The sequence below is a fragment of the Callospermophilus lateralis genome, chromosome 8, assembly GCF_048772815.1.
Source record: "Callospermophilus lateralis isolate mCalLat2 chromosome 8, mCalLat2.hap1, whole genome shotgun sequence".
NCBI lineage: Eukaryota > Metazoa > Chordata > Mammalia > Rodentia > Sciuridae > Callospermophilus > Callospermophilus lateralis.
Window position 1 is genome coordinate 52,309,341 of NC_135312.1, and position 26,365 is coordinate 52,335,705.

General features: G+C 33.3%; 1 protein-coding gene across 3 annotated transcripts; it reads right to left on the bottom strand.

Moving 5' to 3' along the window:
• Nucleotides 1-2,766: 2,766 nt before the first annotated feature.
• Nucleotides 2,767-25,613, bottom strand: LOC143405827 (UDP-glucuronosyltransferase 2B31-like). Of its 3 annotated transcripts, none has more exons than XM_076864138.1 (6): nt 25,142-25,613; nt 23,426-23,574; nt 12,822-12,953; nt 10,918-11,005; nt 9,813-10,032; nt 2,767-3,046 (listed from the first exon to the last, which is right to left on the bottom strand). In XM_076864138.1, the coding sequence occupies exons 1-6, from the start codon at nt 25,611-25,613 to the stop codon at nt 2,767-2,769; spliced, it is 1,341 nt and encodes a 446-aa protein (XP_076720253.1). The 3 variants fall into 3 exon arrangements, with proteins under 3 accessions (XP_076720253.1, XP_076720252.1, XP_076720254.1); XM_076864137.2 differs by having other exon boundaries at nt 24,890-25,613; XM_076864139.2 differs by lacking the exon at nt 9,813-10,032 and having other exon boundaries at nt 3,027-3,046; nt 24,890-25,613.
• Nucleotides 25,614-26,365: the final 752 nt, after the last annotated feature.

Consider the following 26,365-nt stretch of genomic DNA (forward strand, 5'->3'; position numbering starts at 1 on the left):
ATGATGTGTAATCATTCCTTTATTCCAAATCTTAAATATCATCATAGTAATCCAGCTGGTATAGAGGTAAACATGTATTTGTTTAATCCTCTAAATCTGGAATGATAATAGACACAAATGTAAACAAATATTTTAAGTTATATATTCATTCAACGTATGAGACTAATGGAAAGAAGTTTCCAGCATTCTTCCATCTCTTTTCTACAATTCAGAGGAAGAACTCTGATCCTTGTTTCTGCAAGTGAACTGAAAGGAGTTTGAATATGATTTTTGCTCTTTATATCTTCTACTGCTTTGGTTTCATGTTAGGAGCTTGCAAATATTTATTATATAAAAATAATTTAAAGGAAGAGATGGAAGTAGTTAAGAATATATTATAGAAATCCTTTCACTCATTTTTTTACTTTACAATTTAAAACACAAGACTAATATTTTGCATTTCTATGCTTTAACATTATATGCCTTAAAGAGAATGAATTACACACCCTTAGTAAAGAAATATGGAAGTGCTAGAACCACAATTACAGGCCTCCTAGTCTGGGACTAAAACATTTTCACCCAACTGAGAAGGAATTCATTAGGCAAAATGACAAAATTGTTTCTAAATTAAGAATCTAATTGAACTAATGGGAAACAATTTTCTGGGTGCTACGTAGACAGTTGTAATAGAGAAATATGTGCATCAGTCCTCAATCTTTGTGCTTATATTCATCAAGACATTTCCTGAAGTTTAAAATTAGTTTTCAAAAATGAAGAAAGTGAACATTGCAATAGTAAACTGTATTCAGTTGCCTAAGGACTTCCTCAGAGTTCCATGTGTTGGGTATATGCTTTCCTGGTGTGTCTTATACAAGTGATGGCCAAAGCTTCCTGACTCTTCAATGTACATTTTTCTTCAGTACTTTGAGTGTATTAAGTGATAGTTTTAAAAATAATTCTTCTCAGGAAACAGACATTTGGAAATGATGGGAACACAAAGTGAAGAGAATAATTCTCTAAAATGGGCTCACTGTGCTGACCCCCAACATATTTTATTTTCCAAGAAGCAATTGACCTGCAGCCCTGCCTGGCCTAAGTGGACAGGATGTGCCACATTCCTCAGCAAATTACCTGTTAACTGCAGGAAAATGCAGACTCAAGATAACATTAATGGGAGGAACCCAAGAGACACTTGTCTTAAGATCCTGAAACTCTGGAAGATAACAATAGTTCTTCCTAAATGTAAAATATGTAAGAATGTGTGGTTAAGAATCCAATTAGAAGCTGGGCACAATGCTGCACACCTATAATCCCAGGGACTCAGCAGGCAGAGACAGAAGGCTCATGAGTTCAAAACCAGGCTTCGCAGTTTAGCAAGGACCTAAGTAACTCAGTGAGACTCTGCCTGTAAATAAAATACAAAATAGGGCTAAGGATATGGGCTTACTGGTCAAGTGCACTGAGTTCAGTCCCAGGTTCTAAAATAACAAGAAAATCCAATTGGAACTTCTCGACATGGGCCAAGGTGACCTAGAGTTGCCATGACAGTCAGTACTTCAAAGTCTGATGTCACCCTGCTCTCAGTCAAAATTCAAAGGTGGAGCTGGGCAGAACTTAGTGGAAACTTCTCTGGGATTCCCAATGAAGCTTGAGTGCAGGAGAGGCATGTCTTCCTTCTCCTCTCTGAGAGGAACACTTCTCTCCTTTGAGAGTGTGCCCTTTCCCTTTTGCTATATCCCTTCAGTAAACTCATTCCAGTTACTCTGAGTAACATGTCAGAAATTATTTTGAACTGATCGCAAGACTCGGGTTTGAAGGGGGTCTTCACATTGCCTCAGTGTTTCAGAATTTCCCAGCTCTGTTAACACTATGACTTCATAATTTTGTAAGATTTTTGGAAGCCGTATATGAATTATGAGTGTGTTTGAGCCAACCTAAGGCTGGGAAGCTGCTTTTCTGGGAACTCCTGTGTGAAATTCCCAAACCCCTGATCATGTTGGTTCTCTGCCTTAGTTCAGAGTCTTAATCAAACAACAGCTCCCCAGAGTTAGGCAGAGATGGACATGACCTGCTAAGCATACAACAATCTGTTTACCAGAGGATCCCCTGCTACACTGAAATCTTACACCTACTGAATCCTTTTTGTCTGTACTGGTATAACTAAATCAAACTCAGGCTATTTCTTTGTTAGAGTCAGACCCTTCTGCTCTGTTCAATCAAAAATCAAAAAATTGATATTTTATATATCCACCCAAAGAAGGAATGAAAATGAGGACATCTAAGTGAACATTTTTAAAGGGCTAAGAGCAAAAGTGAATGAGCTCGTGAAACCAAATATTTCCCACATACTTCTATTTGATAAGAAAAAGCAGGTAGGCATCACTACATTTCTAAAGCCACTGACAAATGACTTTGTTTCCTTCATCTTTCAAGAAAGAGGGATGCTGGAGCTGAATGTACAATGAAAGGTAAGCATCACTTCCAGTTTCCTGGAAACCAATGGAAAGGCAAATCACAACACTCTAATTGGTGAACTCTGTCTTCAAAGAGGTTAAAGCTACAAAACAGAATCATAAATGGCAATATAAACGCATATGGTTTAATTTTATTTTCTCAAAAAACATTTCCTTGAACAGAAATATTTCTGTCTCTTACACAGGGAGTGAATTTCATGAAGATAAAATTTGACTTGACAAAGAGATTTGGGATAAGTTGTTAGGATAGGTAGGAACCTGGCCATATAGCCTCCTCTAATGGGAACAAAGGAGGAACCAGGCCTAGATGAAATTACTCCCTTTTTTCCCTCTTTCCAGTTTTAGAAAACATCTGGCAACAAAACAGACAGCATTTAGTGATGATGAACATCACAGTTGCCACACAGGCCAGCAGGAACCCAATCACATCCAAAGAGTAGTACTGGAACCAGGAGAGGTCATGGGCAGCCACCCGGAGGTGTTTAGCTCCTTTGTGGCGCATGACAAACTCAATCCAGAAGACAGCTCGGTCCAGAGGCTTCGTTGGCTGATCATGGTGAATTCTTGATAACTTCATAGCATTCTCTTTATATCTAAAGGTGAAAAATAAAAGGATCAACATTGAAAGTAAGTTAATCTATCTGAGCACATGAAGTCAATGAAAGTTTTTCACAAGTGCCATATGGATGATTTAAAATAATTATCAGAGACTTGCCCTGCATATGATATGTTTTTTCTTTCTTTCATCACCATATAATGTCTGATTTTAACTTATGTTCCGATGTATAGGTATTTCCAAAGTTCCCATGGAATTTCAAGAAGTTGAGTAAAATTCTTTCCATCAGAGGACATAGTTATCAACCATTCTGAGTCCAATAAGTAAGAGAGAAAGCACATAATTTGCAAAAGATCACCCTGAAGCTTTTAAAGAGGAATCATATCATGGTGTGCAGTGCTTCCTAACTATTCTCTCTGTTTTTCCTCTTCTTTTCTACCCTCTACTGTATTTTCCACTCAGTAGTCAATATGGTATTATTAAAACATACAATCTAATTATGAAGTATCCTGCTCAAAATCTTCATGTGACTTCTCATCATAAGCAGAATAAAATCCAAGTCTATTCTTGTACTAGGAGATTCTGATGGGTTAGACACTGGCCATGATTTCTGATATCATTTTTCCTCACTCATTCTGTCTAGGCATATGTGTCTTTTTAATTTTATTTTTATTTACTTTTTTTTTAGTTATATGTAACATTAGAAATAGCCTGTGTTTGCTTTAGTTATAGCAGTACAGACAAAAGGGGTACAGTAGGTGTAAGATTTCAGTGTAGCAGGGGATCCTGAGGTAAACAGGTTGTTTTATGCTTAGCAGGAAAAGCAAGAAATATAATTTGCTCTAACTCAGCCCCTAGCAATCCTCTCTTCCCATACTCTCCCCTTGCTTCACTCTCTACTCTACTGATCTTTCTGAAATTTATTTATACTTTTTTTAATTAGTGTTTTTTTTTGCATATAATTGATATTGGGATTCACTGTGATGTATCCCCAAATGTACACATGAACTTTAGCCAGATTTTTTCCATCCTTCTTCCCTTTTCCTGTTCCTGCTTATTCCTCCTCAATCTGCTTTGTTCACTCTATTGATCTTTCCTCTCTTTTGATAAAATTCTCTCTTCTTTTTTCCCTTTCTCCCCAGATGCACCCCATTATTTTGGATTAACTTGCTCATATGAGAGAAAATTTTGACCTTTGGTTTTTTGAGCCAGGCTTGTTTCACTTGGCATGATAGTCTCCAGTTCTATGTATCTAATGGCAAGTGCTATAATTTCATCTTTTAGGACCAATAATCCATTATGTGTATACACTACAATTTCTTTATCCATTCATCTGTTGAAGGGCACCTACATTGTTCATAGCTTGGCTACAGTGAACTGTGCTACTATAAACATCAATGTAGTTGAATTCCTATAGTGTACATCTTTTGAATATATACTGAGAAGTGGGATAAGTGAATCATATTGCGGGTCCATTCCTAGTTTTAGTGTTTTAGGCACATGTGTGTTTTTCCTGTTCCCCAGTGTCACCAATGTGTTTTCCCTTGACACCTTCATACTTTATATTCTTATCCTGCTTTTCCTTGAGAATACTTTTATACAATAGTCCTAGGCTTGCTTCTTTCTCATGGGTAAGGTCTTGGCCATCATGTCACTCCTCAGAGTTACTTTTCTTGACCATATTAGCATAGCAGTCCTAGGCATTTCTTCTATTATTTTATGTTGTTTTAAATGTATTTCTTAATAACATAAAATACATTACATTTTCTAAAATAAGGCCCCAATAGTACAAGAAAAACACACCATATCCTAAGTGATCACTTGGAAATATCACAATTAATTTGAAGGGATGGTGAAGTAAGGACACCTATGTACCCACTATTGGATCATATTATAGGATTTGCAGGTCATATGTAATGCCACTTAGAAGATCCTTAAGAATCAACTAGAAGACTTAAATCTGATAATGAAATACAAACTCAGAAAAGTAACAGTATACAAATCACCACACAAAACACAATAGCTTTCTTAATATACAAATAACAAACTCAGTGAGAAAGAAATCAGAAAAACATTTTTCAACAATACCTTCAAAGAAAAATCAGTAGGAATAAATGTAATCAAGGAAGTGTGAGTTTTGTACAATACAATTTATAGAATATTGAAGAAAGAAGATACTAGGATATGGAAAGTCATGAATCAGCAGAAAGAATACTGTTGAAATAGCCATCTTGCTGAAACCAATCTACAGATTTAATAAAATCCCTGTCAAAATACCAATGGAATTCTTCACAGAACTAAAATAAACATCATAAAATTTATATGGAAGCCCCAAAGACCCCATATATCCAAAGCAATCATGAAAAAAAGGAGAAATGCTGGAATTATCACAATTCCTATTTTAAAATAGACTACAGAGCCTAGTAACAAAAATAACATAGTGTGGGATAAAAAGAGTCACAGATCAATTAAATATAATAAAAGCCCAAGAAATAAACCCATACAGCTATAGCCATCTGATTCTTGAGAAAGGTGCCAAAAATAAACATTGGAGAAAAGAAAGTCTTTTCTAAAAATGGTGCTGATAAAACTGGATAGCCATATGTAGAAGACTGCAGCTTAATCCCTAACTCTGACCCTGTACAAGAATGAACACAAAATGGATCAATGACCTGAGTATAAGACCTGAAGCTTTGAACCAACAAGAAGAAACACTTCAAGATATAGGCACAGGCAATGACTTCCTGAATAGGACTCCTATATTTCTGAAACTTATAAGAATTATCAAAAAATGTGATTCACCAAATTAAAATGCTTCTGCATAGTAAAGAAAACAACTACCACAGTGAAGATGCAGCCTATAGAATAGGATAAAAACTTTGCCCTCTCCTCTTCTGACAGGGTTAATATTCAAACTACATAAGGAATTCTAAAGGCTTAATATCAAAATATTCTCCAAATAAACCAATCAATAAATTGGCCAATGAACTGAATAGCCATGTTATGGTTTGAATATAAGGTATCCCCCCATAGCTCATATGATAGTGCAGAAATGTTCAGAGGTGAAATAATTAGATGATAAGATTTATAGCCTCATCAGCAGATTAATTCATTTGAATGGAAGTGAATGCATTCCTGGTGCAAACTATTCCTAGGGTGTGGCTGGAAGAAGGAGATTACTGGGGGTGTAAACTTGGGCATTATATTTGTCCCTGGATCCTTAACACTCTCTCTCTCTCTCTGATTCCTGGTTCCCATGAGCTGAGTAGCTTTCCTCTGTGGTGATGTTTTGCTGTGACTTTCTACCTAATCTTAGGCCCAGAGCAATGGAATTGGCTGATTGTGAACTGAACATCTAAAATTATGATCTAAAAAAAGATTTTCCTTCTTTAATTTAAATTCTTCCTGTCAGGTATTTTGGCCACAGGGGAAAAAATCTGACTATAACCAAATATATTTAAAAATGTTCAACATTTCAACATTTTAGCCAATAAGAAAATGCAATTAAAACTACGCTGAGATTCCATCTCAGCCCAGTCAGAATGACTATCATCAGGAATCCAAATAAAATAATTGTTGGCAAAGATGCAGGGAAAAGGGAATACTTATATACTGTTGGTGGAAATTGGAGTAGTGCAGCTAACATAGAAAATAGGGTGAAATTTCCGCAAAAAAATTAAACATAGAACTACCAAATAGTGAAGATATACCACTGCTGGGTATATACTAAAAGGAATTAAAGTTATCATACTATAGAGATACCTGCATATTTCACTCTTCATGGTATAATCTACAGTGGCCAAATTATAGAACCAGCCCAGGTTTCCATCAACAGATGAATGGATAAAGAAAATGTGATATCACATACACACACACACACACACACACACACACACACACACACACAGAGAGAGAGAGAGAGAGAGAGAGAGAGACAGAGAGAGAGAGAGAGTATATTTGAGCCATAAATAGGAAATATGTCATTTGTAGGAAAATAGATGGAAGTATACATTTCAGTAGTAAGTGAAACAAGTAAAATATCAGAAATACAAATATTTCATGTTTCCCCACACACATGGAATCTGGCAAGGTAGGTGATATAAAAGTAACAGGAAGACTATTATACAAGAGGAAAGGGATCAAGGGAGAAGGAGGAGAGATTGTGAGGGAAATGAAAAGTCTTTTAAGACATAATATAAAACTGATATATTCATATTTAAGTTGATGTTTTAATCTGTATTTTCTTTTTTGCTTATATATTGTTTTATGTCTCTTTTCCCAATCTTTCTTAATTTCTCTCAGAGTATTTTTATTATTCATTGTGTTACTATTTTTTTCTTAGAAATGTAATTTTGAACTTGTCCTTTAAGTGATACCTTCCTTAAACAATAATACTACCATTAGGAGAAATGAGAGTTGAGTTGAAGACAGTCATTCTACCTTGAAACTATATACTCCATATAATTTCTTTTTGCAGGATGGAAAAGGTTAATTATTGAAGTTTTGTTTTATCAAATATCATGAAGAAAATTTTATTGTGCTTCTAATATTACCACAACGTTAAAAAAATCAACCATATGGAATGTTAGGAAAATATTTGCAAATCATATACCTGATGAGACTTATATCCATAAAAGATGGAGAAATATTAAAATCAATAATTAAAATATAAATAACCTGATTAAAAATGAGCGAAAGGTTGTAACTAACATTTCTCTCATGAAGTGAATGACCAAAAAGCACATAAAATGATGATCTTAGCTATCATGTAATGCAAGTCAAGAGCACAGTGAACTACAATCCTTTTTACTAGGATGGCTACAATAAAAGAAACAGGTGATAATAAATGCTAAAAATGATATGGGAAAATTGGAACTCTCTTATATTGCTTTTATGCTGCAAAAATTTTTGCAACTACTTTGAAAAATAGTTTGGTAGATCTTAATACATATAAAATTATCATATGATCTAACAGTTCTATAACTAGAAATTACCAGAAGACATGAATACCTGTGTTCATACAAATTATACACATTTTTCATAATAATCAAAATTGGAAACAGAAGCCTTTATTAACTGATGAATTGATAAATTACTTTTAATATTTCCAACCACACATGTTATTCAACAATAAAAAACCATAAAGGCTGACCCTTGGCAAAGCATGATGAAACTGACAGCACTAGTGAAAGAAACCATTGAAAAAGACAATAATTTTTATTATCTTTTTATGTAAAATATTTAGAATAGGATGATGTATAGAGACAAAAAATAAGTGGAGTTTGCCTAGTCTAGGAGGCAATAAGAAATGACTTCAATGCATTGTCACATTTCTTTGTTGTGATAAAATTTCCAAAAATTATAGTATTTAAGAGTTTTATAACTATGGAAACATCAAATGTATTTGAATTTGAATTCACACTTTTTAATTCAGACATAAATGGTATATTGTGTGTTATACATCATTAAAATCTGTGAAAATATTAATACTGGTGAAATAATTTTTGAGTAAAATAATTTATGGTTGCAGAAATTTGAAGTATGGATTTAAGATACTGTCATATCTCTTCTATAAGTTTATCATTCTTTTCTTGTGAAGATCCTGTAATATTTAAAAATTAAATCCTCATTGCAAATGGCTCAATATGGCAAACATTTTGTGTATGTGTAGAAATGGTGCAGTAATCATTTACCTATGTAATTTATAAGATCAATGCAACTTTGAAATATTTACAATATTTGAAGTTGTATATAACTGTGAAATAGTAATGGTTAAACTGGTTGAAAATAGATTTAATATGGGTTGAATCTTTATTTTTTTTTCACAGTTATATGTTCTAAAATTTATTTTACTAATTAGACAGCAGCCTCCCTTCCAAAATATCACTCAGAACTGGGCATTTCCCAAGCCTTTTAAATACATCTCATTTGTAAAACCTCTGTTTCACATTTCTGAAATAAAGTTACTTGTCGTATGCTGATTGTTTTAATTAATTTCCAGTCTTCTAGTTCACCAGTTCTTGTAGACTTTGTGATCTGTAAGTCAGACATAAAAACCTCTTAACCTATTGAGGTAATATTTACATTGGAACTGGCAGTTCAATGCTTCAGTATCCTCATGGGTAAGCCAGTACTTCCCTAGATCTCCACTCTCTGAAATTCTATCACCTATAAGTTTCGTATATATCAGACCATCTGTGGAAAGGAGTTAGTTTCTTCATCTGAACCATGAACCATAAAATAAAGATTAAGAGAAAAGGGCCATGGGGTATCAATCAAAGCCATTCAAGTGTTACACTTGTAATAGAATAAATTTCATCGTTAATTAAAAGAGAAGAGTTGTTTTCTTTTACATTTGAAAAGACAAGGAGAATATGGATGAAATAAGATTTCAGTGAATATTTATGGTTCATAATTAAAAGGGACTACATCCTACTAAACCCCTTATAACTTCTAAACCTGCAATGTGAGGACATCATTTTCAACAGGATGAAAAGTAAACAATATGCGAGGGGAAAAGGGGGGCATGGGGTTATTCATGATGGTGGAATGTGATGACCATTATTATCCAAAGTACAGGTATGAAGACATGAATTGGTGTGAATACACTATGTATACAACAAGAGATATAAAAAGTTGTGCTCTGTATGTGTAATAAGAATTGTAATGAATTCCGCTGTCATATATAAAAAATTAATTAATTGAAAAAATTACCCTCCTCAAAATGGGCTAAAATTTATACTCATTGATGAAAAGACAATCATTCTATGAATACTACCCAATGTCAAAGTTGTTGTACTCACATAGGGTCATTAATGACCATCCTCAAGGCCTTGAGAAGATCTGCACTTGTCAGTGTTCTGTATTCCAATCTAATAGCTGCTCCCTTGGCCTTCATATGAGCAATGTTGTGAGCTTGATCCGCAAACAAAGGAATGCCCACCATAGGGATCCCATGGTAAATCCCTTCATAGACACCATTGGCTCCACCATGAGTTATAAAAGCTTTGGTTTTTGGATGACCTAGAATTGATTTAATGTCAGAAAAATTATTAATTTAAATCTTAGAAGAAAATGAGACATGTGTATTATAAGACATTAAAGGGATCAGGGTGTATTTTAGATGACAAATTATTATAAACATGACCCTGCATTAATTATTTTTTTCATATCTCAGAGGAATAAGCACCTTAGTCCACTAGAGTGCTAATCAAAAACTACATGAAAGAGAGAGTACATGACTTGAGACTTGAATATTGAATACAACATTAATAGGTAGAAAAAATAGAATATTTTTTAGTAAAAGAATCAATATGCACTTATGAAAAATAAGGTCATGAAGGACATGGTAGCATATTATCTCATTTAAATACTAAAGTGGCTAAGTTTGCTATGTAGCTTGTCCAAAGCAACGGGGAATAGAATGGTGATAGTACTGAATTCAGAGAAAAGAGAGCCTACACTTCATTACAAAATATGTTTGCACTTCATAATGAAGATTGTGCATTAATTTCTAGAGAAAATAAAGTGTCACTGTCCATAAAAAAAATCCTGGATGCCATTTTGAAAGTTTTTGAAATACACCTGCAGGAGAGGAAAGAATAAGTGAAAGACATACAAAAACAGAGAGAGACAATCCAGGAACTGAGTGAAAAATTCTTTCAGAGATAATTGCACCAGAAATAATGATAATTTGGATTCTGTATATAATGATGGTGTATATTAAAATTGCAGCTTTTTGCTTTGGTTTTTCAAACCATCCCTGGGCCTGGAAAATAATTAAAAAGAAGTTGAACATTGTGTTTGATTTCTTTTAAGTAACAAGTATTGAATAAAATGTTTCCTGCTGAATTTTTAGCATCCAGATTGATGGTGCTCATGCTTTTAGTACTTATCTCAGAGTCTTACCAAGAAGGTCATTCTGGGGGATCCAGTTGTATATTCGAGTGTTGGGTCCTAATTTATCTGGCTTCTTGCCTTGATATCTCCAGATGACCTGTTTGGTAAAGAATATGCCTTATTCTATGATTTAAAGTTTAATGTTATAGCATGTTTGCATTCTAAAAATTTAAGAGATCATCTAGTTCAACATTTAACACATAAGGAAATAAGTACAATTTTAAGTAACGAGAATTATGAAAACACAAACTAAAACTCCATAATTATTTTGTTTTATGCATTTTATCCTAGATTTCATTTTCCAAATTAATATCATTATGTTTATTTCTTGTGAGTGACATAGATTAGACAGGACATGTATTGTTTAAGATGCTTATTTCAGTTTGCATTGTTTTTTATACATAAAAGCAAACCAATGCAGTCAGCTACTGTTAGAAATAAATGAATACTAACTAAGAATTACATGTAACTTGTATTTGACTTCCATTTATCAAACCCTACCTATAAGAAACCTTTTACTTGTACTTATGGACCTTAACCCACACTTCTATCAATATTGGTGAATTTGGAAATTCTTTAAGTTTTAAAAGGGAGAACCCATTTGCAACTTACAAATAATTACATGGATATTGAAATAAAGTTCAAAATTGTGAGGTTGCTAAATGTTTTAAAACTGTGTGTTATCATTTAATGATGCAGTACAAATCTTGCTAGTAGTTTATATATATCCAAGGTATTTTTATGTCTAGGAGCTGACTCTGGAAATTAAAAGCAATCTTCATGAACTGGAGTATAATTTCTAAGTGCTTATCCTCTATATGCAATGGGAGCAGCAAAGTAAATGTAGGTCTACAGAAGGAAAAATAATTGGGCAATTAGGGGAAGCCATTATCAGGTAGGAAACTAAAAAGCAGATGGAAAACACTCAAAGACCGCAAGAGTGGTTATGTTAGAAATTTTGGTATTAAAGCATTTTGTGGAGGTGGGAACTTTTGAATTTCACCACATGCCAGGCTGGCTTCTGCTTGACTCTTCCTTATACGCTCTTATTCCTTCTTAAAGGGTATTTGTCTGATGTTTTAGAAGCAAAGTCCTTTGGGGTACATTTCATAATGCACAGGGTCCATTTCAAAGGCAGAACTAATCTCTACACTTTCTCTAATTGTCAGACATTGTCAGGATCCCATCCACTAGTGCAAACTGTTTTTTCTTTTTCTGCAAATACATGTGACTGAGTGGGAATTTGGCCCCACGGTTTGGGTAGCCTTTCTCCTCAAAACTCCAGGAACAGTTTCTTAAATAAATTTATACTTTTTTTAATGGGGAGGGGATATATTTTGGGCTTACCATTTCAGAAGTTCAGTCCATATTGGCAGACTCCATTGTTCTGGGCCAAAGATAAAGTAGAATATCATGGCAAGAATACTATTCTTAAATGAGGGTAAGCAAGGAATAAGGGATTGCCTGGGGTATCTAAAATTATGATAAAATTCAGCCTTCTTTAATACCTGCTTAGCATTATTGTGGTGGTTATGAGTTAACTTTTTATAGCTTTCTGATAACATTGGCCATGTATATAGTACCCTCAGGGATCCTGCAAGGAAAAGGAAGAAGTACCCAGAAAGAATGTGGTATCTGTGTACATAAATGCCTGTGATACCCTTACAATTAAATTTCACAATGGACCTGTAAAATATATTCTTTATGATCACAATGTTAATATTAACATGAATTAAACACTCTCTACTGTTTAGAATAACCACACACATTTTTGTTTAAAACATGATATTTGAGATCAATTAGAGATATCACTATAGGTTATGGTTCAAAAAGGATGCTTCATTAAGCAAACCCTTTATAAAGTTTAACAGACTTTTTACATATTTGGCCACTAAGAGGGCACTTTTGCTTACCTTTTGTGGAATCTGTGCAAGGGCAAATGCAATTATATTAGCTTTCTCTTCTGGCATGTTAGAAACCATCGACCCCAGAGAAAACACCACAATACCATTTTCTCCAGAACTCTGTACAAATTCTTCCATTTCCTGTGAATAAAACATTTGCTCCATCATAAAACATGAAGAGGGAGAGGATACAAGATGTCAGATTAGAGGAAGGATGCCTTTCTAGTTGCTCCAAGGATCAAAATGCAAGCAGTGAGAATTCTGCTTCTTAGTGAGGTGGGTGAAAGAAGGATTTCACTAAAATTCAATACTGGACAGTGAGAGTGTCTCAGAAACTCAGAAGTTTGGGTTCATTAAACAAAGAAAACTACATTGATACCAAACTGTGGAAGCAGCTACAAGCAGTAGTAATGGTGCTGTCTACCATAAAGAAAGGAAAAAAACAGGGAGAAACACAGTGGACATATTTGGTATGAAAAAAACCTGAGATCAGAGAAGCAACATGAACTTAGCTGATCCAGAGGCTCCACTGAACACTTGTGATTTACTGTGTTTATTTACTGCCTGGGGAGAGATGAGGTAGATTCATCTTGAGGTGGCCTTTCTCCAGTCTCTGTTGCCAGAAAGAGGAGATCTGAGCAAACACTGCTAGAATGCCTACTGTGTGGCCTAGAGTGTACCTGGGAGTGAAACAGGCATAGATAAGATTTTACCCCAGGGGATTCAAGTCAGAAAAGCAAAGGGGGAGCACAACTTGCTTTTCCTTTGAGCGGGTGGCTCTTGTGACCAGCTGAAGTGGGTGAGAATCTGAACAAGGAACTTATTGAAATGTTCAGGGACTGAGCCCAGGAAAGATGTGCAGGTGAACAGCAGAATGTGTGGAAGATGAGCTCCCCTGTGAAATGAGTATACTTCTTAGGAGGCTTCTGAGATTCAGACTCCCTACAGAGATAAGCAACTGCCAGAGCCTAGGTGTGTGTCCATCTAATTTCTTCAGAGTATGTATATACCAAACAAAACCCCTGAGGTCTGATTAGACCTAAGTTTCCTCCATGGGAACTCATCTCATAGAACACTACAGCATCCCCACCTCAGGAGTACATAGATCTGGTCTGTGCACACAAAGCTCCAACTGACACTTCTTCCCATTCCAACCTACATCATACTGGTAAGAAGGAAAGCTGAGAATTATTTTAAACACCTTCAGTCTTAGGCTATTCCAAGTGGTAGCTCAGAGAGAAACACAAAAAGAGGAAGGTGATAACAAAATCCAGTCTTTGCTTTTACTCTCAGTACATAGCTAAAAAAGAAATGGAATGATACATAGTTGAGTATAGTCAGTAACCATTCATTCTGACAATTTTGGCCACCTCAGTGGAAATGATTCCTTCATTTATCATTAAGAATATTTTTACCTTTTCTTATTCTTTCTGTGTGTTGGTGTATTCTTCCATTACTGATTGGTTTATGGACATATATACATTTCTTTCTTTTTTTCAGCATTTTTTAAATGTAGCTATTTTTCCTTGCATTGTCTTTTGAGAGTTAGGGTTTTTTGATCTATATATATTTGATTAGTTTTGTATTTTTTAATTGTTTCTGTATCTCTCTTTTACTCTCCTCGTTATAGCAAAAATCTGTTCTCCATTTTTCTCTCCATTTGTTTATTTCTCTTATTTTCTCCTCCATCCTTATAACTCTCACCTGTTCTCTCTTCTGCATTCTCTCTCTTCACTTTTTAAAATTTCAAACTTTTTTTCCCTATCTTCCTGTGTCACATTATTTCCTCTTACTGACTGTAATTTTGTCATCTTTAAACTAATTGGTTTATATAACTCTTGATCCCACTGTTAATGTTGTTGCAATTATTACTTCTGTAGATTACATAGTTGACACCTGTTTCTTGTCTTAATATCAGATTTAGTTTATATTTATGCACTTCTTCATTGTTGGCAATTGCTGACCCACATTTTCTGTTTTTTGTAGCAATTAACATTTTAGAAGTCATAATAGAATCCAGGTATTTATTTTAATGCTGTATATTATTTGTATCCAATGTTGTTATTGTTTATTTCCCCTTATTCTTTGAGTAGCTGGATATCTACAGTGACACTACAGGTTTACAGGCTAGAGAAGTGCATTGCTGAAATAAATTCAACCAAAAAAATACAGTTCATCTTGCTCCACATGAAAATTAATGGTATTCAATCACTAACTATACTTTAATACAGAGAATAATAGAGATAAAAACTCAAACTAATGATAAGACCTCAAATAGAAACAGCTGGGGTGGGTTCATGGTTTCCACCACTGCACAGGAAAAATAGAATTAATCAAAGGTTGTGAATACCATACTTATAAAGGAGTCTTAATCCAGATCAGTCCACGACACTTTGGAATTTTTTTTTTTTTTTAAATCAGGCAAATATTATGCCTTAAAATTGGAAGAGGCCTGGGGTTGTGACTCAGTTGTAAAGTGCTTGCCTAGCACACATGAGGCACTGGGTTTGATCCCTAGTACCACATAAAAAAACTAACTAAATAAAATAAAAGTATTGTGTCCATCTGTAACTAATTTTTTTTAAAAAAGTATGGAAGACAAATCCCTTCTAACATATGCATAAAACCCAACACAAGACTACAAGAATTATGTAAAAATATGGTAACATGAAATCACTTAAAAGTTCCTAATTTAGCAACAACTGATGCCAAAGATATTGAAATTTTTAAAACATCAGGTATATAATTCAAAAAGTAAATTATTATAAACTATAATTGATGAAATTATCATATTTTAAAATGATCAATGAAATACAAAAATGATCAATGAATTCCAAGAGAACACAGAAAAACAATTGAATGAATTAAAAAAAATCATTACAGAATATAAATGAAAAATTCAACAAGATAGAAATATTGAAAAAGAACCAAACATAAATCTTGAAAGTCAAAGATAAAATAAATCAAATAAAAGGTCAGTTGAAAATCTTTTTACTCCAGTAGACAATACTGAAAACAGAACATCAGATATAAAAGAAAAAGTGACCAGCTTTGAATATTCAGACAGTACTAAAGTAAATAAAATAAGCAACCATGATGATAATAATTGTTTAATGAAAGAGTCCATATACAAGAAATAAAAAACAAACCCTGAAGTTCACAAATGAACAAATCTGATGGGAAGAGTAGCTAAGCAAATGAGAAATAGGACCACATTAAACATAAAAGAATCAAAATGACAGGAATTAATAAACATCTCTTTGTAATGGCATTGAATATAAATCATCTCAATTCTTTAATTAAAATATATAGTCTGGAAGAATGGGTTATAAAACAAGACCCAATGATATGTTGTTCATAAACAACACACCTTACAGGTAAAGACAGCCATAGGCTGAAAGTAACAAGATAAAAATTGATACATAATGCAAATGGAATCAGAAAATAAGCAGGATTATCTACTCTTATCTGAAAAAAGACTTCAAGCCAAAATTAATCAGAAGAGACAAATCTGGTCACTTCATACTTTTAAAATAAATAATCCAACAAGAAGATATAACAATTATAAATATTTAAGTCATAAACATGGATCCAACTAATTACATAAGAGACAATAGTCCAATGGAAGCTTCAGTTAGACCTGAATAAAATAATTCTTGGGAATTTCAACACAATTCTCTCATCTTTTGATAGGTCATCCAGACATAGAATCAATAAGAAATCTTTGGACCTGAAAAATATTATAAGTCAAATGAACTTATGGATATCTATAGAACATTTCATTCAACAGCATCTGAATATACTTTATTCTCAGCAGCTCAAGAAAACCTTCTCCAAAATATTTAAGGCAACAAAGCAACTCTCATCAAATACAAAACAAGTGGTATTACTTATTATATTCTAACAGATCATAATTGGATGAAATTAAAAATCAACATGACAGAACCATACAAAAACTATATGAACATATGGAGATTGTACAACCTCTATTGTATAAAAATGTATTATAGAAGAAATTAAGGGAGAAATTTAAAAATTCTTAAACTCAACTGACAATAGTAATACAACCTCTGGCACAGAATGAAGGAATTTCTAAAAGTAAAGTTTATAGCTATGAGTTCCTGTATAATAAAATCATGAAGATCCCACATAAAACCTATTTTTTTCATTACAAGGCCCTTGAAAAAGAAGAAAAAATCAATTCCAAAACCATTAAAATAGCAACAAGGAAAGATAAATAAATAAGAGAGAAAAAACAGGAAAGAGAGAAGTCAAATTATTAGTTTGTAGATGATATGATCCTATATCTAGAAGAGCCAAATGACTCCAACAAAAGACTGATATTGCTAATAAACAAATTTGACAAAGTAGCTGAGTACAAAATCAACATACAAAAATAAATAGCTTTCTTATATACCAACAATGAATCTGCAGAGAAAAAAAAAATTATTTCATTCATAATAGCCTCAAAACAAAATAACAACAACAGCAACAACAACAAATACCTAGGAATAAAACTAACAAAAGAGTTAAAAGACCTCTAAAATTGAAGATTGAAATTATATAAGACATAAAATAAGATGAAAAGACCTCCCATGTTCATGGATAGGTAGAATAAATATTATTAAAATCACCAACTATACAAAGTAATATACATAATATATATATGTAATCCTCATGAAATATCAATGAACTTCTTCACAGAATTAGAAAAGATAATCCTAATATTCATCTGGAAGAATAAAAGACCCATAATACTCAAAGCAATTATAACCCTAAAAGCAATGTTGGAGGCATCACAATGTCTGATGTCAAATTATAGTACAGAGCTATAGTAACAAAAACTATGTGGTACTGACATGAATAAGACATATTGACCAGTAATATAGAATAGAAAACACAGAGAAAACCACACACATGCCAAAAACATACGTTGGAGAAAAGATTGTCTTTTAAATAAATTTTGCTGGGAATATTGCAGAAAAATGAAACCATACTCTTTTCTCTTACCCTGCACAAAAAAAATCAACTCAAAATGGATCAAAAACCTAGAAATTAGAACCAATACTATACAACTCCTAGGAGAAAATGTAGGGTTAACACTCCAGCATATAGGCACAGGCAATGACTTTCTCAAATAGAACACCTAAAGATCAGGAAATAATTCCAAGTGTAGATAAATTTGGAAGGCATCAAATTAAAAAGCTTCTGAACAGCAAAGCAAACAATTAGAATTGTGAAGAGAGAACTTATAAAATGGAAGAAAATCTTTGCATAACACCTTCTGGCAAATGATTAATATTTAGAACATATAAAGAATTCCCAAAACTTTAAACCAAAAAAAAAAAAATCAAACAACCCAAATAATCAAAGGGAAAATGAACTAAAAAGATGCTTCTCAGAAGAATAAATATAAATAGGCAACAAAAATATAGAAACAAAAAATGATCAACATCATTAGAAACAAGAGAAATGAAAACTACACTGAGATTTTATCTTTCACCAGTCAGAATAGTAGTCATTGAGAATAAAAAGAAAAATAAATGCTGGAGGGGATATGCAGAAAAAAATTATTACACTATTGGAGGAATTGTAAATGAGTACAACCACTCTGGAAATCAGTATGGATAGTTTTCAAAGAGTAAGCATGTAAGTATCATATCACCCAGTATACCATTTCTCAGTATTTACCCTAAAGAATTAAAGTCATCTTATAACAGTGATACATGCATACCCATTTTATAGCAGTACAACTCATAATACACAAACTATGGAACCATCCTAGGTGTCTGCCAATGGATGACTGAAAAGAAAATGTGATATATATACACAATGGAATTATATTCAGCCAAAATAACAAATAAAATTATGTTATTTTACAAAAAAAATATTAATGGAATTAGAGTCTTTTACATGAAATAAGTCAAACTCAGAAAGTCATGGGTTGTATATTTTCTTTCAAATTTGCAAGCTAGAGAGGAAAAATGGAAAAAATGAGGGTGGATCTCATGGAAATCAAAGGGAGATCAGTGGAGAAAGGGACCAATGGGAGGGAGGTGGGTTGGGAAGCGAAATTCCTGGGAAGTTTTATTGGCCAAATTATTCTGTTATATTTCGTACATGTATGATTATGTAACATCAGATCTCATCATTATGTACACTCAAATGAACCAATAAAAATGTAGGAAAAGCAGAGAAATTATTGGTATGTAAACTAAGAAGAGAAAAGCATGTATTATTAGAATTTGGGAGTTATGGATATTTTTAAATTGACCCAGTCACTCACTTTCTTTGGAAAGAGATGTGTGTAATGACATAGAAGGCTCCATTAGGCTTACTTGTAGAAATAAGTGTGTGTGTGTGTAAGAAATGACATAGAGCCATTAAATAGTAATTCAAGAGATGATGTTAGAAATTATTATATGTAGACTCTTAATTTATAAATTTATTCATTTCTAATGTAAATTTTTTTGTGTTAAACACTATAGCTAGAACTTGGTTATAATTCTTATTGTTATAGTACTTCACTTGATTTTATTCCAGGATTTTAATCTGCATGATTTTTTAGTTTGGAATTAATAGTACTTATTTCAGTCCTTGTGAGCCAAGAAGTAAAGTTACCTGTGCATAGGATTTTTGTACATTTTTATGTTTCCTATCTCTATAGCATTTCATTCCTTACTTTATAATTTGTGAGAGTTTCCCAAGTTTTCCTCTATAATAGCTCATAAAAACTGGAGATGCACAAACACTTGCATTCAGATGATTAATATTATGGTTTGGAATTTCTTTTACATAATTCTAAGAATCCTAACAATCCTGTACATGTCCAGAACTATACTGATCCATAATCAGCATTTTCACTGCATTGGAATGATACATGTACTTGAGTAATCATATCTTTGGGTTATTTATATGTCTCATCTTTTTCCCTGAAATTTTTTAATGACAATGAAGTTCTATGAGAATGAACTGTGTATCAGTGGCTGTAAAGAACCCTTATTTTTCACCTCATTATGAACCATGGGAGCTCTTGCACCACAGTTGGACTTCCTCTGGACCTTTTATAGAACAGGTCAACTTGTTGAGTAGCTCATTCACATATAGTGGACATTGCACTACTCCTAGGAACTTGTGACACATCCAGTTATTTTGTGATTCCAGTAACCTAGAGCAAAGTGTACAGCAATATATTCAATATATTTTCTCCCTGCTCAAAATATTCTTAATCTCGTATTGTACAAAGATTTTCTCACTACTACTGTCTTATAAATATACCCTTTTTTTAAACCAATTAATCCCTGACATAGATAGGTCCTAGTCTTTCTGCAACATTATTTTTAAAGGAAAAATAATTTAATCATATGAAAATTTGGAAGAGCATGAAGAAACTATATAATGTCTAAGAAGATTTGCCAAAATTATCTTTGGTTCATTTAGAAACACTGTTTGTTCAAAATTTGAATTTTTTCATTGGGGTCTTTTTTTCTGTTCATGTAAGTACATGAATAGATACATGCACATAAATAATGTAAATGGAAGATTAAAATTCTTTTGTATATATAAAATTCTTTTCTTCTCACAAAGAATGATATTATTATAATCAGTATTTTGCCTTTTAATCTCCAACTAAACTTGTTTTATGACTCAATGTAGTTAAGGATTTATTTGTAAAGTAATTGTACTGGGCAAGTTGGTACACACCAGTAATCCCAGCAGCTCAGGAGAATAAGACAAGAGGATCTCAAGTTCAAAGCCAGCCTCAGCAACAGCGAAGCATTAATCAACTCAGTGAGACCCTGTCTCTCAATAAAATCTAAAATAGGGCTGGGGATATGTCTCAGTAGTTGAGTGCACATGAGTTGAATCTATAGTACAAAAAGAGAGATAAAAATAAATATATAAGTAAATAAAGTGATTGTGATGATGTGGTATGTACCAGAATAGCTTTTAAGATCATTACTTAAAGTATGACATCACTTAATGTGTTAATTAATTAATGTAAGACATTATTCCAATATGTATTCTATAAGTAACTGCCATGAACACAGATTACATTCATTTGATTTTTTGTTTGTATAATTACAATTGGTATACTGTGAAACCCAAGGCTATTTGCATTGTTCAGAGAATTGATACATTTGGATCACTGACATTTTGACAAATTTCTGTATTTAACAATACAGAAATTGTCTGAGAATCTAATTATTCATGGAAAATCAAGTAATTTGTGGGAGCATTACTTTATATAATAAAGATCAAGAATGCAGTGTTTGTAATATTGGCTTGTATTCTAACCTTGTTTATTCTATTAAATAACACCTGCTACTATTATTCCTTATCATGATCACACTGCTATCTACCTTCTCCTCCTCCTCCTCCTCTCTCTGCTGTCTTTCCCTTTTATTGACCTGGTCACTTTCTCCTACTGTGAATGGGGAAATCTCTCAAGATCAGAGGTTAATGGTTTAAAACTTACAATAACTCTCAGTTTTTAGTCAGAACTTTCACTAACTCGTTTTCTGTTTGTATCGTATGGAACTTATCACAAACAACAAAACAATTCTATTGAATATGAGGCTTGAATAAGATCTCAATATGCTGGTGCCTTAAAGAGGTAGAAAAAAAGAAACTCTTAAGAGATCACATAACAGTATGGGAAGTAAAATTTTCTTCTAAGCATGCTATTTATTTAAAATGTTTTAAACTCTTCTGTTTCCTCCTATGAAATATTATCCTATTTGTTGACAGAATGATTTTGTAATTGTAAACTAAAGGGCTGTGCTCAGAAATAAATGAAAAGAAAACTTAGGTCGTCATTATGTTTGCAGTATATATTTCCTATGTTCATTCTGTCTGGAAGCTGTGAAGTTGATGCGTAAGTTTTCCAAGGGAGTTTTCCTGAGGTGTCCTCTAATATTGGCATATAGCAGAAAGCTCTCTCAAGCTAAACATCCCTATCATGGTCTAAGATGTAGTAGTCTGAGTTTTCAGGTGAGTTTGTTCAAATCTGGAATGAAGACAAGTAAAGGCCACACATTCATATCACTGAGAAAAGCAATTACTTTAAAGCTAAAAGGTTGTGAAGAGCTTGAACACTTACAACATCATTTCAGCAATTCCAATTTCTCATTTGATTGCCAAAACTCACACATTTACCTTTAAGCAAATTGATGGAATATCTGTTCTCTAGGTCTTTGGCTGCAAATACAGTGTTGATTTTTCAGAAATGTAGTTTCTGTTATATATGAAATTGTATCCACTGTGCCTGGCACATATTACCTAATTAATATTATTGGTAATAGAGCTATCATACTGTACCTGGGCAGTCTACATTTACAAGAGAACATCTATGGTAGTTTGTTTCAGCCATATTGTGAGTTTCTATCTCTCAATTTGAATATAATCCAAATTAATGTACACTGCAGTGTTTAGGGTATGCTAAAATGAATTAAATATAAAAATACCTAAATACTACTATTTCTAAGTGTTAATCCTACCTTTTTGGTATAGTTGGGGTCTTTAAAAGTAGATAACAAAGTTCAGCTTGTCAGAAGGAAAAATAGTTTTATAGAAACAAAAAAGGAATAATTACATCAGCGAATATTGCTATGGATCCTATGTTTGTACCAAGGACATTGTGTATCAGTATTGTCTACTTTTTCCAGGTAACACAATATGAAGTTTGACTATTAATAGATAAATAAGCATAGTCACATGTAAGAACAACCTCATCCATGTTTACATCATTTGTTATCTGCAGTCTTGCAACAACTTCCTGAGTGGTTCCTCTGCATTGTCTTTCCCTCTAAAATCCAACTTGGTGACTGCATTTTGAAATTTTTCAAAATGGAAACTTTATTCACATTTCTCTTATGCTTAACTCTTTTCATTGGCTACCCAATGTACTTCACAGATATTTTAAACAACTACTAAGTATCTGGCTTTCACTTACCTCTCTAGCATCATCTGCTCTTTGCTGAGCCTTCTCCGGCTGAACCACTCTTGAAGTTCTTGGGAGTTTCCCTTACAATTGTATGTGCTTTTCCTTTTGCGTCTTCCTCTCTCCCTCAACCCCTTTTCCTATCCTGTGGATTCTTAGAATTCACCTCAGTTATCAAGGCTTTTAGGATTTTTTTATGATCTTATATAGAGGTTTCATTAGTATTGTATAATTTCCTTATGATAACACACACGAATTTATTACTTGTTACAGTCTCTGTACCCAGATGGAATATAAGGTCTGGTTGATGCAGAAACTGTGTCAACTTTATATCTCTCTATATCCAGCACTTATCTCTGATAAATGACAGTCACTTAATAAATATTCTTTGTATTTATTAGAATAAATTATTGATCTTTATTATGTATTACACTATGAAGGCCTCAATTTTCCTGATTATTCTCAAGGATGCCCGATATCCTACTTTCTTCTGTGACAATAATGAAATACCATTCAATGTGATGGGATAGAAATGCCTGGGTCTATAATTGGCAGAACTCTTTATCTTGCTTTTCATATCTCTGAGATAAACACTCTGAATTAAGAATGCAGAGTCATTTCTAACAAAAATGTTAATCAAATAGAACAAAACAAACAGGAGAAGATTTACCTTAGGGAGAGGTTTGGCAGGTTTACAGTGGAGTCCTCCAACAAAGTCAAAATTTGGTAAGAGTGGACGAGGAAATTCTAAATCCCAATAGGTTCGAATGAGCCAAAAATCAGCTTTCCCCATTGTCTCATATATTGTAGTGGGTCTCCCTGAATGGAGAAAAGAGAAGAAAAGAAAATGAGAGACATGTACATTGAATGCTTCAAATATTTGCTTTGAAATGAGTTGGATTGTGTAGGCAAGGTGTTCAAATACACATGTGTATGTGTGTTTTTGTGTGTTTGCATTCTACAATTGTTATGTTTTTTAGAGCACACTTTTGCATACTATATTTGATATGTTTTATATATGTTAATATGTACATAAACTAGTTGTGTGGGTACTTTCTAGTGTTCCATTAGTATATTTACAATCATAAATAATTAAATTATTAACCTACGCCTCCATAGAAGTATACACGCATTTTATTCTCTCTCTAAAACTGCAAAAGTAACCTAAATTTTTAGAATCTTTGTGAGATCCATTAACAATCAGTGCTCCCATAACTCTACAGATATCTTTTCTAGGAGTAGTCAGTCTAATTCTTACCATTGCGCAAACCATTCCCTTGATCCTTGATTCTTCAAGTGAACTGTAATGATTTAGTGAGTATGCCTGAATTCCTTATGACCACTACTGGATTTGCCTCATATTAAGAGATTAATAGTATTAACTTGGTAAAATATATTTTTTTAAAAGTAACAGCCAGAAAGTTTACACAAATATTAAAATAGAGATTGGTTCTCATGCTTAATTTAGTTCATATTTTCTTAAATGGTAAATGCAGTTTAAGAAATATAGACTAATAAGGTGTGGTTCCACAATACACCAAGGTTTTAGGCCTTAATACATGATTTGTTTGTTTTTATCAAAGGAATATGAAATATAAGTTATCATAATTTATAACTTTCTATGCCTGAGATAGAGACATTTTTAACTGTGAAGGAATCTTCACAGCAATGCAAATAAATATTATTTTAATTTCTAACTGAGTAAAAAATTCTATTCAAAAGTAAACAATTTCCTCCATGGTACCTATATATGGTTGTGCTAGTAATACATGTGTATGTTATTAATGTACATGTCTATCATCATTAAAACATTTAGTGAGATTAATAATGACTGTCCTTAAAGATGAAAGAATAATAAAATGGATACATAATTGCTCAGAGAAATATTCAGTGATTCAATTTGCAGGTTATTATTTCCTGAAGCATTTTGAATAAGTAATTGCCACTGGTTTCTAACTGGCCCTATAATATAAGGGCCCTTTTTTATTGGTGAGACTACTTGTTCATCTTATATTTTCATTCCATCCTTTTACTTACAGAAAAGAAAGTTCTTCTGATTTTATATTCATGCAAGCTCAGCTTCAAAGTCACAGGAAATTTAGGTTTCACAGTACTAATTAAAGAACCAGCTTACCTAGAACTTCACTGTAAAATTGATTCCATTTCTTCACATCAAATGTCTGGAACCAAAAATCAAAATAAAGCATATACATTATGTTTTTAATCCGATCCATGAATGTCATTTGATCACTTAATTCAGACATAATAATGGGCACATAGGAAGGAGGGAATGTAAGTCCACCACTATACTTTTCATATGTATAGCCAGGAGTAAAGCGGACAGTGTATACAAATGGTACTTTAAGTAGCTCAGCAAGCAGCTCACCACAGAGACCAATAGCATCTGAAAGAACAACATCAAATTTTGATTCATGTAGTTTCACCATAAGTTTCTTGTTTAAAACTACATTTCTGCAGAGTTGTTCAATTGTATCAGAATATTTCTTGAAAACTTTTTGCACTAATGAATAAAATTCCCAGAAGTCATCTTTTGGAGTATCATAAATCCATTCATGGATCCATTGGGAGAAACGTTCTTCCATTTGTTGTTTACTTGAAGGTGCAGGGTAAATCTCAAAATTAATAGCAGATGTTGTGTTGGGATTAATAAGAATGGAAGCTGTTGATGTCAGAACAGTCACCTCATGACCTCTCTGGAGAAGTTCATCCAGGATTGTCTTTATGTTGATCCAATGGCTGTATTCTGTGGGCCACACCAGCACTTTTCCACAGCTTCCAGAGCTAAAGTAACACATCAATTGTATCAGCAGAAGAACTGAGCTCCTTTTCACAGACATCTTGGTGCAATGTAATGCTTCTTTTACATTAGCAGCTCTTCTTTTCTTCAATTTCTCAGGCTTATATGTCTCAGGATAAATCAATTCAAAGTTAAAGTATAACTCCTGCACTTCAAAGTACAATTGTACAGGCTGATCATGTGGATGATAGAAGAACAAACACAAGGTAGAGTACCTCAAGGTTATAAAAGTTTGTATGCCCTAGAAGGGTTCATCTGTCCTGTGGTGTCCCTCTCTCTTTCTTTCTCTCTCTCCCTCTCTCCTTCCAGATGCTGACATGAGGTGAGTGGCTTTTCTTTGCTGGGACTTCCCTCATGATGTGCTACTTCACCTTAGGCCCAGAGCAATGGAGTTAACCATCAATGGACTGAGACCTCTGAAACCTTAAGCCCCAAATAAACTTTTTCTCCTCTAAGTTGTTCTTAGGTATTTTGGTTACAGTGATTAAAAAGTTGACAAATTAATCACACCTCCCAATATTGTACAACCAAACCTCAACACAAACATGGGTGGTGACAAGCTATGTTCAAACCAGAAGACTCCCCTACTGAAAATATGATTTCAGTAATGTAGATACTTGAATGAAGTCTACCTTACTATTTTTAAGAGTTATTTTTAATGTTTTTAACAGTAGTGTAAAACATTCTAATCTAATCTAATGTTACTGGTTTTTTTTTTTAATATATTCTTAGAAGCAGACAATACATAGGAACTGGGGCTGGATTGTGGCTCAGTTGTAGAACACTTCCCTG